Raw genomic sequence first — 14,750 nt, forward strand, 5'->3', positions numbered from 1 at the left:
CTGTGCCACCCAGTGGCCTGCAATGCCATAGCACCACGGCCCACCTTGCCGTGTGACAAGGCCCCCAGTTTCATGCTTACTGGGAAGTTAGCCAATTAGAGTGTCGCTGGTCCCTGAGCGCACCGGCCTGCCTGGTTCCTACCGGGCTTCACCACAGACAGCTCGTTTCCAGTATAAACCAATGGCCAGACCCAGCAGAAACGACGTCATCTGGGACGGTGGGCCGGCCACCGGCCAGCCTTTCCTCCTGTATCTGCTCCCCAAGACAGCACCTGGCCTGGAACGTGGGCCACTCTTTTCCCCCTAGGCAGCCCCCGGGATGGCCCAGACTGGGTGTGCACTCCCACGAGGCCGTCTCTGTCCAGCACGTGGGCAGGTGGTCACCCTGCCTCGAGCTGGCGGCACTGGGGACCTGCCACTGCTGGAGCCACTCTACCGTGGGCGTGTGCTGCTTTCCTGTTCTAGAAGTGGTGCTTCGTGGTTGGTTGGTTACGCCTTGCTCTTCTGTGAATGTCGACGCAGAATACAGTTTAAAAGGGAATTTGGATGAAGAACTTGCAAATCTGATTTTAGCTCTACTCAGCAGTAATGCTTCTGTCGCTGTCAGACACTTGAGCACTGCACCGTGTCACTGCCATTCCAGCAGCAGCTCACCCACGTCCAGCTGGCGGTGGGGCCAGACGCAACTGTTTTCTGTTTCGAGCATTTTTCCTCAAAGAAGAAGAGGGATAGAGCTGACTTGCTGTTGAGGGCCACCAGTTTCCACATTTTACCAACTTTTTATTTACGTAATTATACTTACAAACGCTCTGAGACGCAGGTGAGGGATAATGCAAGTTGACCTTTAAAAGCCAGAAGCAGCTAATTTTATAGAAGAGCAGCATAATGGTTGAGGAAAGCCATCCCCTGCTTTTTAAATAGATGGCGTTCATTTACTGTGACCACTCTTGGATAGCAGGTCACCTTAATCACGTGGACTGTGAACGTCCTAAAAATAAGCTCCTGGCTTCTGGTTTCCCTGAATGGGAGAAAACACAGGTTAGACCTGTAGAAGCGTTGATTTTAGTGTTGAATGTTTTTGAAGTCAACAGGAATTGTCACTTGAAACAATGTAAATGTCACATGATAAGATTTGATTGAGGCCCCATCATGGGCGCCGCCTCATTGAGAATTCTGGAAGCAACTTAGGCCAGCTTTTTAGAGTTGCTTAAAAGTGTGCTACTAAAATAATCTCAGCAAAGTTTGTAAAAAGTCAGTGACTGAGCTGGTTTTAGGACTCGATTTTAATCCTGACAGGTTTGTTCCTTCATCCCCTGCTGGCAGTCACAGCTGGCGCCGGGTCCTGCCCCACTCCGCTCTCGTTCCTTCCCCCAAGAAGAAGGGCCTCTGTCCATTTCATTTCACCTAAGCTCTAGCAGTCCCCACACACACACACACAGATTAGGTGCTGTGGACCCTGTTAGCCAAGGCTGAGCTGGTAAAGATAAGTTTCCATGCACTGAGGTCTGGTAGCGCCTTAGGGATATGGATTTGAGCTGCTGAAATAATATACGTAGAAGCGTAGTTCTTAGTTTTAGTTCCTATGATGTCCCCAGTTCCTACGTTGTTAGACAGTTAGCCGTGACTTGCTGACGGGACATGGGTGACAGCAGGGTGGATGTAGAGCACAAGCGGGCTGCCCAGCGGGGAGCGGGTGGTCTTGGGAAAGGCTGGACAGCATAGCCCGGGGGTGCCGGCACACGTGGGGCCCGTGATTGGGACACCGTGGACCAGGGGACATGAGGTCGAGGGGGCTCTGTGAGTTGAAAATAGGAGATTTGCAGTCAGGGCTGTTGCTCGATGACAATGAAGTACTTCTTCTTTTTTTTTTTTTTTTTTTTTTGAGGTATGCGGGCCTCTCACTGCTGCGGCCCCTCCCGCTGCGGAGCACAGGCTCCGGACGCGCAGGCGCAGCGCCCATGGCTCACGGGCCCAGCCGCTCCGCGGCATGTGGGATCTTCCCGGACCGGGGCACGAACCCGCGTCCCCTGCATCGGCAGGCGGATTCTCAACCACTGCGCCACCAGGGAAGCCCAACAATGAAGTACTTGTGACACGGTTCTGAGTTTTGGATGTGTGTAGCGCTGTTGCAAACTTTGTTAAAATTAAGTAATTTCACCTGTACCATGAAATGGAAAAATCTTGCGGTCCCTGGGCTTTTCACACCTGTGGCTGGAGCGGCCTGACCAGCGCTGGAGGAAGGCAGCCCTGGGGGCAGCGCTCTGGCCCTTCGCCGGGATGGTCACGCAGGGTGTAGGCTGTGAACGCCTTGGGGGGCTTCTTGTGGGGTCAGGCCTTACTTGTAGACAGGGTCTCACCTCTCTCCCAGGACTTCACATTTTCTCCCTGCTTCACTAGGACAGTTGCAAGAAGCACCGGCGGCTGCCTGGAATTGGTGGGTCTTCAGCCCATGCGTCAAATCGGAAGGCTGCTAGAGCATCTCCAAGTCTCCCGTTTAGAATCTGGGGGCTCACTGCGCTGTGGCTAGTTTGAGAAAAGCCTGTGCGCCTGGGGAGGTGGCTTCTCCGTCGGTCCTGTGTGATGTGGCCCTAGGTGGCGTCCCTGTGCTCTCCTGGCTTGCTCCCTGGACCTGCCTGCCCCCCACCCCCGAACCCGTTCTGCCCTGGGTCCCAGACGTTCTGGGCGGTGGGCCTGAGCAGGGCCATCTGGGAACACGCCCCTGCTCTCAGTCACGGCTGCCCAGGTACCTCTGCTGGGCCGCACGCCCCTAAGACCGAGGGGCTGGCCTTAGGCTGAACCTGCTTGCTTGCCTCTGACTGTAATTCTGATGGTCTGATACGGGATTAAGTGTCATCAGTCCATGCGAAGTACTGGCGTAGAGACTCTCACTTTAGCTTTTGGCTGTAATCCTTGTTTGGGTTAAAAGTGCTAACCTGCTGTCTTCCCCAATAGCGAGCTGCAGCTAGAGGGGCGCGAATGGGAACGTGAATGACAGCAGGTGGCGTTCCTGCCACCCGGTTCCTAGTGGGAAAATAACTGGTCTCCCCCCATGCTGCAGTTTTCTGCCAACAATTCTGTCTTTTATTACCGTCACCGTGTCCGGTTGACTTTTGTCCGAGAGGACGATGAGCGCCTGTGAGCCCCGCCCCAGGGTGGGCTCCTGCTGGCCCTTCAATGCCCCAAGGGCCCCCGGGGTGGGGCTCGGGTGTGCCTTCGAAGAGAAGTGTCTGATCCACCCTGGAAGGGTTTTTCTCAGCTCCTGTTCACCAGAAACTGCCCTGGGACTCTCCACGAGAGTGGTCTTTGACATCTGTACCTTTCTTGATAACAGCGAAATTTGCCCTTCGAGTTCCAAGCTAAGCTAACGGTTTAAATCCAGCCTTTGATAGCTTACTGGTGTATCGGTTGAAGTAAAAGTTTTCATAATGAAGCATTTCTTTCTGCAACAAAGTATATTCACTCTCATAAATGTTGCTGGTAGCCCTTTTTACACTCCTTTTCTGAATTTAACAGTTACTTTAAAAAATGCTCTTTAAATCTGTCTCACAGTGATGCCTGGTTATTAGCTTTGCTGGTTTCGGGTGCACGTGCTATGTGGGGTCCCCTGCACCCCTGCCTCACTAAGCGGGCCCCTCTCCTTTGCAGCCGTGAAGGAGGACAGACGCGCAGAGGCCGAGGCGGCGGTGGCAGCGGTGCCGAAGAAGGTGGCTCCTCCAGGCTCTTCTGGGGGCGGCAAGCAGCCCTCGCCCAGAAACCTTCCAAAGAAGTCCCCTCCCACGGGTTCGTGGGCCGGTCCGGGAAGATCCCACGTGCCGCGGAGCAGCTGGGCCCGTGAGCCGTGGCCGCTGAGCCTGCGCGTCCGGAGCCTGTGCTCCGCAACGGGAGAGGCCACAACAGTGAGAGGCCCGCGTACCGAAAAAAAAAAAAAAAAACCCAAAGAAGTCCCCTCCTCTCGAAAACACGGCAGCAGCCAAACCGGCCATCAAAAAGTCGCCACCAGCTTTGAAGCGCACAATCCGCAAGGGGCCGTGGCTCTCGGCTGCCCCCTCCCCCTCGGGCAGCGCTCCCCCGGCCAAGCGGGCACGGCTGGCACCTGTCTCTGCCACAACTGCTTCCAGAGAGATCCCCGGCCCCGCTGCTTCGGTGGGCGCCGTCAGGGAGCCCGGGACCACCTCGGTTCCCCTGGCCTCTCCAGCCCCGGGACGCCTGGGCCCCGCGAGCCCCGCCTCCTCACAGCCAGATGCTCAAATTCGGGAAAACATAAGACGCTCCTTGAAGGAGATCTTGTGGAAAAGGTGGGCTGTTCCACTTTGTGTCTTACTTGTTAAAGTAGAAAGTTTTCCACGTAAAGGGTGGTTGTTTCACAGTCGCCCCGCTGTTTTAGAAAAATGTCACATGTGGGACTTCCCTGGCAGCCCAGTGGTTAAGACTCCGCGCTTCCGCTGCAGGGGGCACCGGGGTTCCATCCCTGGTTGGGGAGCTGAGATCTGGAAATGATAGTTCAGTGGCCCCCCACCTAGTTCTCCTCTACTTGATGAGTCATAAGCCTCGCCACTACCCTCAAAGGGAGGTCGGTAAGTAAGCACCCCGCTTGTCACCATGGGACAGAGGCCCTGTGCGGAGCCGGGGACGCAGCCCTGGCCCCGGCGGGAGCCCTGTCCCTGCATGCAGCCAGCGTGCTCACTGCTGCTGCGTCTTCTCGGGGCGCCCTTTCCTCTCTAGGGGTCACAGTCAACAGTGGGCACGCCCGCAGGGGCCCCAGGCAGAAAATGGGGCCTTCGGGGGAAAGCTGCCCCTGCCACCGCCCCTGTGGTAGTAGCCCTTTGACTGTGTCCAGCGTGCCCTTGCCAGGCGCCTGTCGTGAGGGAGCGGAGCGGGGAGGAGCCAGACGTTGCCCTCATCTCCCTAAGGGTCACTGCCGAGGCCCCGGTAGCCCAGTGAATCTTGTTCTTCCACGAGTAAGTCACCTCCACGGTGCTAGTTACATTTCAAGTCTGCATGCAGCCATAAGGCGCACAGGCGAAGCAGATAAGGTTTGACTGCTTCAAAAACAGCCCAATTTAAATGCAAAATCCTGCGGAAGATTAGTGGGGAAATTCAAAACTAACACTCCTCCGACTCTGGAGCTTTGTTAGATCGCTTACGGGTGTGTGTAGATGAAGTAGCTGAGAGCTGAGAGCATAGAAAAATACTAGCTGCTTAGTTAGATGCTGGTCTCCAGGCAATTTACCGTTTTCGAAACAAATGTAAATGTTAAGTAATTTAATCGTAACCTCCCCTGTGATGCCTGTGACCACAAAGGGTGGAGTGTCGAGCATTGCGCGGAGTCTGGGATGTATCATTTTTGTTAGGAAGCATGTAAAGCTGTTGCAAGTTGTGGGGCTGGCGCACCTCCCGAGGACAGGACCCCATCCGTCTCCCTGGATTTAGCGCAGTGACTGACCCTCCACAGACAGCGTCTTTTGACCTGAAGCGTGATTCACGCCGCAGGCCCTAGCGTTGGCGCCTTAGAAGTTCAGCTCTTCAGAGGTAGCATAGCCCATCTGCATGGAGGACAGTCGAGGGCCCTGGGCTGCTGCGAGGACGCCCCCGGCAGGGGCTCCCCAGCCCTCCCCACCCCCAGCCACGTGGCCGAGTGCGTTCCTCCTCCGCCGCTCCTGCCTGCAGAGCTGGCCAAGGCTCCAGCTTGTGGCTCGGCCTGGGGACCTGTTCTGCCAGCTCTGGGGCCGCGTCAGTGACAGTCGGTCCGGGAAGGGCCACGAGAGCCAGTCGAGCTGTTGACTGTGCCCCAGACTGGTTAGTGGGCTGTAAATTATTCAGTAAGTGGCTGTTAACAGTGAGTGAGAGATTTACTATTTTAAGTGAAAAGAATTCATTTTGATTAGAAAGCGAACCTGCTAGAGTATCTTTTCACATCTGAGCAGAAGCATCTGGGTGCCATGCCCAGTGCAGCGGCCTGGCCCTCCTGCCTCCACGCCCTCCTTTGCCGGCTCCTCCTTCCCCTGAGTCACCACTGTCGTCAGAAGGGCAGGCAGAGGACATTCTGGAAGCCATTCCTCTGATCACGAGTGGGTGTCTTCATGGGCACCTCAGCCCTTGAATGTCAGCCTGTGAAACGAGATGTGCGCTAACATTAACAGATGCGTCTCATGTCGTCTAATGAAATATGCCAGCGTGTGGACTCTGCATGTGTCCAACTGACCACCGTGCACATAGGCAAAAGATGTTTTCAGAGTGCGTTACAACGCAGGAAGGTGTGGAGCATTCGTGGATGTGGTTGCAGATTCGTGTCACAGCTACTTTTCATGGAACTGCGGCCTGTTGAGGTTTGATGTGGTATCAGGGAACATCCACAATTCTGAAAGCCTTTCTCAGGTTTAATTTTGGAAATACATATCCCACATGAGCAACTGCTCTTTGGGGTCCTCAGGTTTTAAGGGTATAAAGGGACCTCGACCGCAAAAAGTGGGAGAGCTGCCTGGGAGATGGTGGGCTACCTGTCCTTGGGTGGCCTGGGGGAGCCTAAGGTTTCGTGGTATTGGTAGGTCTGCTTAGGAAGTGGAGCCGTTTTCAGCTGAGAGGGCATTTGCACTTAGGAATGTAAAGCTATAAAACTATCTCCTGGGCAGCTCCGCGCCCGTCTCTGGAGCTCCTTTGAGCGGCGCACTTGATCCCCTCTCCTCGCGCCCCCCAAAGCAATGGTCTCTTGCCTCTTGGGCAGCTGCAGACTCTCCCGGACTCCCTCCCGGCAGCCGTGGCGCACTGACCCCTTCGGGCTGTGTCCGCTCTGCCAACTCCAGACCTTTCCCTGGGATCCCATTGAAGCCCGAGGCTCAGCTCCCAGCCCCCGCCCGCCCGGGCGGGTGAGCGGACGGAGCCTCTCGGGCTGGTGAGTGCAGGTCGGCACCGATCCTCTGCGGAATCTCTCCGCTTTGCCCTCCGCACCCCCGTGGCTGCGCTCTCCTCCGCGGCTCCGGAGCTTCCCCCCTCCGCCACCCGCAGTCTCCGCCCGCCACGGGGCTTCTAGTGTCTGGGAACCTTTCCTCCTTCACGGCTCCTTCCCACTGGTGCAGGTCCCGTCCCTGTTCTTTGTCTCTGTCTATTCTTTTTTCTTTTGCCCTACCCAGGTACGTGGGGAGTTTCTTGCCTTTTGGGAGGTCTGAGGTCTTCTGCCAGCGTTCGGTGGGTGTTCTGTAGTAGCTTTTCCACGTGTAGATGTAGTTTTGATGTATCTGTGGGGAGGAAGGTGATCTCCAAGTCTCACTCCTCCATCTTGAAGGTCCCCTCACCACCTAGGTTTACAGTGTCACTAAACCTAAGTATCCTTAAGGCAGTAGCCTGTAGGTTTTTGGTTACATATTCCTGAACATAATTTTGGAAATCTGTGTACCTCCTGGCAAAATTTTATGTTTACATCTAACTTTTAGCATGAGTTTAGTAGAGGCAAAGTATGTAATTTCTAGGATAATTATTATACCTTTGCTTTAAATGTATTCCATCAAGCCTCAGAGCTGAAAATTTAGCTCATTCATTTTTCAGATGTGTCATATACTCTAAATGACAGAACTCATCCTTATTTCAAATCAGTCATAATAGACTTTCTGTCAGAAAAAAAAAATCGATTCTTTTCCAATCTATTCACATTTCTATTTGAACAGAATCTGATTTCAAATTCTATTGACATACATGTACTAATATTCACGGGCAGTTCTGAATACTCTGAGACAGATGGAGGTCGAGCCAGACATGGGTAGATGAAGGAGGCACCAGGCCTTCCAGCCCTTGTAGCCTGGAAGAAATAAAGAAATAAAGAAATAAATACTCAATGCCTCACTATTTTTCACACAAACTCTCCTGGCTCAGTTTCTGGATTCTCCCACGAGCTGTTAAACACTCTCACTTTGTCCCTAGATTTGGCCCCAGAAGTTCTGACCCCAAAGGGCAATGCACCATTGCAGCAGTGTGATGGCTGGGTCTGCAGTTTTTCTTTGGTTGAGCATGAGGGTGTCCTCAAGTAACCCAGTTTGATGACCACAGCTCGGAGGGCACGGACCACATTGTATGTCCTTAGTTCTTAGTGGATTGCTGTGGCTCCCTGGCTCTGGGGGGTAGAGTAGCCATGGGACCCTGCTTTCACTGTGCAGTTCCCAGTCCTTGCCTACAGAGAGGCTTCTGTTCTCTGCGGGGAAAGGAGCTCCTGCTCAAATGGTGGGCCCGCTCTGCTGACGCACAGGTAACGGGGCCAGGTATGAACAGCCCACCTGAGATGGGCTCAGGTCTGCTCCCTGGCTGCAGGTGGCACAGGTCACGATGGCTTTTAGAGCAAGAAGATGCACCTTTCCAGCTCTGCTGCTCTGCTGTCTGCAGGCATCCTAGTTATGACCTCCTCTCTAAGGTGTATTTCCTTACCTGTGAAATGGGACCCCAGGGTGGCCTGTGTTTACTGTAGTTTTCAGAAGTGAACAGGATGGTGTATCTGAAGATGTTTTGAAAACTGTAAAGCATGAAAGAAAAGCTAGCTATTATTTTTACAAGCCCTCTGAGAGTGAGTTGGATAAACCACTGGCCTCCTCGATCCTGTAATTTTCCCACCTATTAAGTGATAGCTTCAGGGATGTTGAGAACTTTCATGCTGTATTTTCCCTCCCCTCCCCCTCCTTCCCCCCTCTTTGTATTGGACCATAATGTGTCTTTTTCTCTTCAAGTGGAAATAAGATTTATTCATTTCATGTACAAGGAATCAAGAGTTTGCTCCAATAAGAAGGCAGTTACAATAAATCAAAAGCCACTGAGGATGTAACAGTTGGATTTTTTGAACTTGATTTCTCTAAATGTGTAAATCCCCCTCGTATAGCTTCGACAAATTATGCCAAGTCAACAAGCATTTCAGAAGTGTGTAACATAAGTCTTTAAGAGAGCAGAAGAAGATGAAGATGTGGCCTTTGCCTTTTAACAATAGAAAATCTAAAAGGGAAGAAAAAATGTACACATACCCAGATTAATTTCCACATTGAAGTGATAACAGATACTAGGAGATGTTTTAACAGCAAATATCACCTTTTTCAGCTCTTAAAGAATTGCTATAGTAATTCACAACCACAAAAAGGGAGGGGAGAGAAGCTGCTGGAAATTTCTTTTTAAAGAAATGTGTTCTCTTAGGTCATATTAATAGAAGTATTGGGACTAGACGAGAAAGGACATCCTAGGTAGATTCTTACAAGTTCAGTCTTGGCAAGGGAACTACAGTTTAGCTCACATGGACTTTTAAACATCTAGATATATTGCCTAAAAATCCAGGTTTTCAGCTTGTCTTGAACAATCAGAGCACCACGTCCGCATGTAAAAGCAGTGGGCGGAAGCTGGGCCGTGCTGCTCAGTGGTGACCACTGGGGATGCTGCAGGATCCAGCCGGGTTGGAGCCGCGGGGCCCCAAGGGGGGCGGGGGCACTGGGGTGGGGTCCTTGGGGGTCGCATCCGTGCGGACCCCGCGTCCCCACACCCACAGGAGCGCGAGGGCGCGAGGAACCCCAGGAATGAGGGCCACCCGCCTGTCCGCATGACATTTAAGCCCACACCCTTAAAAAAATTGTAGGAGTAAGTTTAGGTCTGTAAAATGTCTCGAAAATGAATTGTATTGTTTAAAAACTGCTGAAAACTCTAAGAATATTCAGTCTGGCAACATTTTGCAAAACTGGAGGGATTTTTCTCATTTTCTAGAATAATGAAAAGCCAAAAGAATTCACTTTGCATCTAATTAATGGACCTGAGGTTAAAATGCTGCCTCTCTACTCTTAGAGCCAGCGTATGGACTAGAAAACTAAAAAAGCCCTCGGGTTGCTGAGCAGTGGAGGAAAGGAAGACATTTGTCCTTAAGCGACTGGTGTGGAGTCCGCGCCGCGCTGGGAGGGCTTGGTTTCTCTTCAAACAGGGTCTGTTATTTGGTTATCAGCTTTCCGGGTCATGGTGTCAGGAAGCCACCTGGAGACTCCTGCGAGGTGTGGAATCTGCTGTGAGCTGGAGGAGAGCCCCAGGGCTTATTTTCTTTTTCTTTTTTTTTTGAAAGAAGATGTTGGGGGTAGCAGTTTCTGTGTTGGGTCTTCGTTTCTGTGCGAGGGCTTTCTCTAGTTGTGGCAAGTGGGGGGGGGTCACTCTTCATTGTGGTGTGTGGTCCTCTCGCTATCGTGGCCTTTCTCATTGTGGAGCAGAGGCTCCAGACGCGCAGGCTCAGTAGTTGTGGCTGACGGGGCCTAGCTGCTCCGCGGCATGTGGGATCCTCCCAGACCAGGGCTCGAACCCGTGTCCCCTGCATTAGCAGGCATATTCTCAACCACTGCGCCACCAGGGAAGCCCACTAATTAACTTTTGACAGAGGAGAAAAAGCAAGTTGATGGTGCTGGAAGACTTGGACATTCATATGCAAAAATAAACCTTGACTCACAGCTCACACCTTACAAAAATTAACTCAAAATACGTTAAATGTTAAAAGTATGGTCTAAATATGAAGCTTAAAGCTATAAAACTTCTAGAAGAAAAAATAAGAGAAAGTTTTTGTGACTTTGAGCTGGGAAAAGATTTCTTAGACACAATATCCAAAATGTGATCTGTAAAAAGAAAAGAATGGATAATTTGGACTTCATCTAGATTTAAAACTTCTGCTTGGAAAAAGCCATTGAAGAGAATGAAAAGACAAGTCACAGGCTGGGAGACAGGATTGCAAACCAAATACTTGACAAAGGACTTATATCCACAATTTATAAACACTCTCAAATTTCAATGGTAAGAAAACAGCCAATCCAATAAAAAGTGGGCAAACGATTTGAAAGCCACCTCATCAAAGAAGATACATGCATGTCAAAAAGCACGTGAAAAAATGCTTCTCATTAGTATCCATTAGTGAAATGTAGATGTACCCATTAGAACAGCAAACAAACAAACAAAACCTGACTCGTGAAATGGCGGCAGCAATGGAGAGCAAGCAGAGCTCTCACATGTGGCTGGTGAGAACGTAGCGGTGGTGTAGCCATTTTGGAAAACCATTTGCCAATTTCGTTCTTTTTTTTTAAATTGAAATATAGTTGATTTACAATGTTGCATTACTTTCAGGTGTACAGCACAGTCATTCGATATTTTTATAGCTTATACTCCATTTAAAGTCATTACATATAAAATATTGGTTATATTCCCAGGGCTGTTTATTATATCCTTGTATCTTATTTATTTTATAACTAGTAGTTTGCACTTCTTAATCCCCTTCCCCTATCTTGCCCCTCCCCCCAACCCTCTCCCCTTTGGTAACCACTAGTTTGCTCTCTTGTATCAATGAGTCTGTTTCTGTTTTGTTATATTCACTCACTCGTTTTATTATTTAGATTCCACATATAAGTGAAAACATACAATAATTGTCTTTCTCTGTCTGACTTACTTCACTAGGGTATGACATTTGACAATTTCTTATGAAGTTAAACATAACATGTATGACCCAGCAATTCCACCTCTACATATCAATATTTACCTAAGAGAAGTTTAAACTTATGTTCACAATAAAACCTGTCTGAGGGCTTCCCTGGTGGCGCAGTGGTTGAGAATCCGCCTGCCGATGCAGGAGACACGGGTTCGTGCCCTGGTCTGGGAAGATCCCACATTCCGCGGAGCAACTAAGCCCGTGAGCCATGGCCACTAGGCCTGCGCGTCCGGAGCCTGTGCTCCGCAACGGGAGAGGCCACAACAGTGAGAGGCCCGCGTACCGCAAAAAAAAAAAAAAAAAAAAAAACCTGTCTGAGAATGTCTACAGCAACTTTACTCATTGTCACCCAAACTGGAAACAGGTGAAGGAATAGCTAGTTGTGATGTATCCATACGGTGGAATGTTACTCAGCGATGAGAAGGAACACATTCCTTATACCTGCCAGGAAGCTCAAATGTATCAATTGTGCTAAGTGAAAGGAGCCATATTCAAAAGGTTACTACTGTGATTGACTACAAAGAGACAGCAAGAGAGAAGGGCCAGAATAGGCAAATGTAGATAGCAAGTAGGTCAGTGATTGCCTAGGGATGGGGTGGGGTTCGGGGGAGTAGGGAGTGACCGCCGGGTGCAATAGGGTTTCTTTGGGGGCTGATGGAAAGTGTTCTAATGTTGACTGCGGTCATGGTTGTGCAACTCTGTGAATATGCTAAAAACCAGTGACTTGTACACTTTAAGTGAGTAAATTGGGTAGTATGTATATCTCAATAAAGCTGAATAGAAACTTAAAAAATGAGAATGAGAAAAGTGAATTTGAATTACTTAAAAACCCTACCTGCCACAACTAGCATTTTCTGAACTAGATTATGGCTGGGGTGGGGTCAGTCCTCACATCAGTATGTGGAAGTTTAATTCCTGTCCAACCAGTCAGTCCAGCAGGAAAATTAATTGACCGAGCAGACCGTATCAGCACTCAAAAACAAGGTACTCACAGGGTTGCCAGGTAAAATAAAGGATGCTCAGTGAAATTTGAGTTTCAGGCAAACAGCAAACAATTTTTTAGTATATGTCCCAGATATTGTATGGGACGTAACTGTACTAAAAAATTATTCATCGTTTATGCAAAGTTAAAACTTAACTGGGAATCTTGTGTTTCTACTTGCTAAGTCCTGCAACCCTGGGTACATTCACTATTTCAAATCCTACCATCTTAGAAAAGGCACTGGCGATCTGATATTCATCACGTATGTGTGTTTTTAATGTTGTACTGTGATATCCAGATGGAATTTAAGGAAGTGACTTGCATTTTCTTTATTTCTTATGTATCAGATACATTTTGCTTCTAAAATGAAGTAACCTGAAGGGATAATATTTGATGAGTATATTTTATATTTCTTTGATTAAAATGAAAGCTCAATACATGTGCAGAATGGCTGTTATGAATACAACTTGTTAGTACATTTATGACATTGCTGGTCATTCTGCTTTTGTTTTTGGGTGAATTGGGCTTATTTATCACATGAGTTGTTGCAATATGGGGATCCATGTGTCTCCTTAGCTAATAAACACAGTACACATAATATTTCCATGTCTAAATCAATTGCTCCAGATTTCCATTTTTTATTGTAATATCAGTTCCAGAAATTTTGTGAAACCACACAGAGCAAGAATGGTTTTCTCAGAGTGACAAAATTTCAGTGGTAGTGAAAGCTGAAAGTCATACTTTTCTTATCAGTTTCCTGGTATGAATTTTACCTTATTTGTAATTTGCCCAGTAATAGTTCCCCAACAACATTAAAATCTAAATGGTGTTTTGAATTGTGTGATTTTTTAATTTTAAAAATTATTTTATAATTTCTGGAGCCTCTGTTCTTAAAGCTGGGACCTCAGAAAGTTACAAAAATAACAAAGCAAAACTCTACTGGCATGGGATTGGGTTCTTAAATTATGAAATGCCTCCAGATATCATTCTCCAGGTAAAAGCTAGATTTAAAATAACCTGTTTATATTTTAGGATTCTGTTCCTATTACTTATCATGAAAAATATTAATGTCTGAAACGGAAACAATTCTGAACTTGTCAGGGAAACTGAAACTGTCCTCTTTCATTTTTACTGTCATCAAACTACGTGAAATATTTCCTACTTATGGGCAATGAACTATGATTCATTAATTAATTAATAATTATTTATTATTCAAAGATCAGTGGACTAGAGTATGTACTTCTCAACTAAAACATACACATTCCGTATCTTTTCTTTAAGTTGATTCTGTGGTCTTCCTTTTCCACTGAAAACTTCAGTCACTCAACCAACACTTGTTGAAGATGCATGACCCCTAAGTGCAAGTACTGTGCTATGTGCTGTTCAGGCCACGACATATTTATAAAGTCCATTTATAATAGGAGAAAATTTCCAAGTAAGATTTTCACTATCATTTCAGTTCAGTTCAAAAGGCACTAGACACCAACTGACAGTACAGCTCTTCTTAACTATAACTACACACCTGAATTTATTTCCAGTTTAGAAATACCTTCAGGGGAAAATGTATAGATCTCACTCCAGAGTACAGTCTAGATCTAGAAAATGGTAGACATCATCTTTCTTCCTTACCACCAGTCCAGCCAGCTTCGCCATCACCACCATTATCCTCACCGCTACTACCCTCACCACCACCATCACCATCATCACCTGCCATCACTGTCACCACAGCGACTGCCACCACCCTCTTCACCACCACCACCAGCACCGTCTTCACCAGTGCCTTCACCACTCATAGCAACCAGCTCCCTGTAGTGACTTACAGTCTAGTTAGAGCAATAAAAGAAAACATACTCACGCAATACAAGGCTCTGATTGACATCAGCACAACCAAAACTATGGGTATCATGGAAGCTTTCCCGTTTGATACATCCCACACAGCGCCTTCATATTATAGGCATAAGCAAGTTCTCTGGTCAAGAGTGATTAGCTGGCCAACATTGTAGGAGTAGATTTATATAAGCGGATAAAAGATTAATGCAGTGCTTTCTTTCCAGCCGGATGTCCACCCTGGGAAGTGCTGGGCCTTTCCAGGTTCCCAGGGCCACGCCCTAATCAAGCTTGCCAGGAAGATCATACCAACTGCTGTTACCGTGGAGCACATCTCAGAGAAGCTGTCGCCCTCAGGAAACGTCTCCAGCGCACCCAAGGAATTTTCTGTCTATGTGAGAAGCTGTCTAAATCTTCATTCAGAAGGGGTTATAGTAGGTGATTGGCTAGGAATTGGGAGCTCGGATCTCATCTGAACTG

General features: G+C 48.6%; 1 protein-coding gene across 1 annotated transcript in view; it reads left to right on the plus strand.

Annotated features, from left to right (window-relative positions):
- The window catches only part of LOC131752256 (death-inducer obliterator 1-like), a 28,750-nt gene extending 14,124 nt beyond the window's left edge, over nt 1–14,626 (plus strand). The window contains 3 exon segments of the mRNA XM_067027598.1: nt 3,646–3,792; nt 3,968–4,295; nt 14,498–14,626. Of these exon segments, the coding sequence (XP_066883699.1) occupies nt 3,646–3,792; nt 3,968–4,295; nt 14,498–14,555 (533 nt within the window). The 3' untranslated portion in view covers nt 14,556–14,626.
- Nucleotides 14,627–14,750: the final 124 nt, after the last annotated feature.

Source organism: Kogia breviceps, chromosome 3, assembly GCF_026419965.1.
Source record: "Kogia breviceps isolate mKogBre1 chromosome 3, mKogBre1 haplotype 1, whole genome shotgun sequence".
Lineage (NCBI taxonomy): Eukaryota > Metazoa > Chordata > Mammalia > Artiodactyla > Physeteridae > Kogia > Kogia breviceps.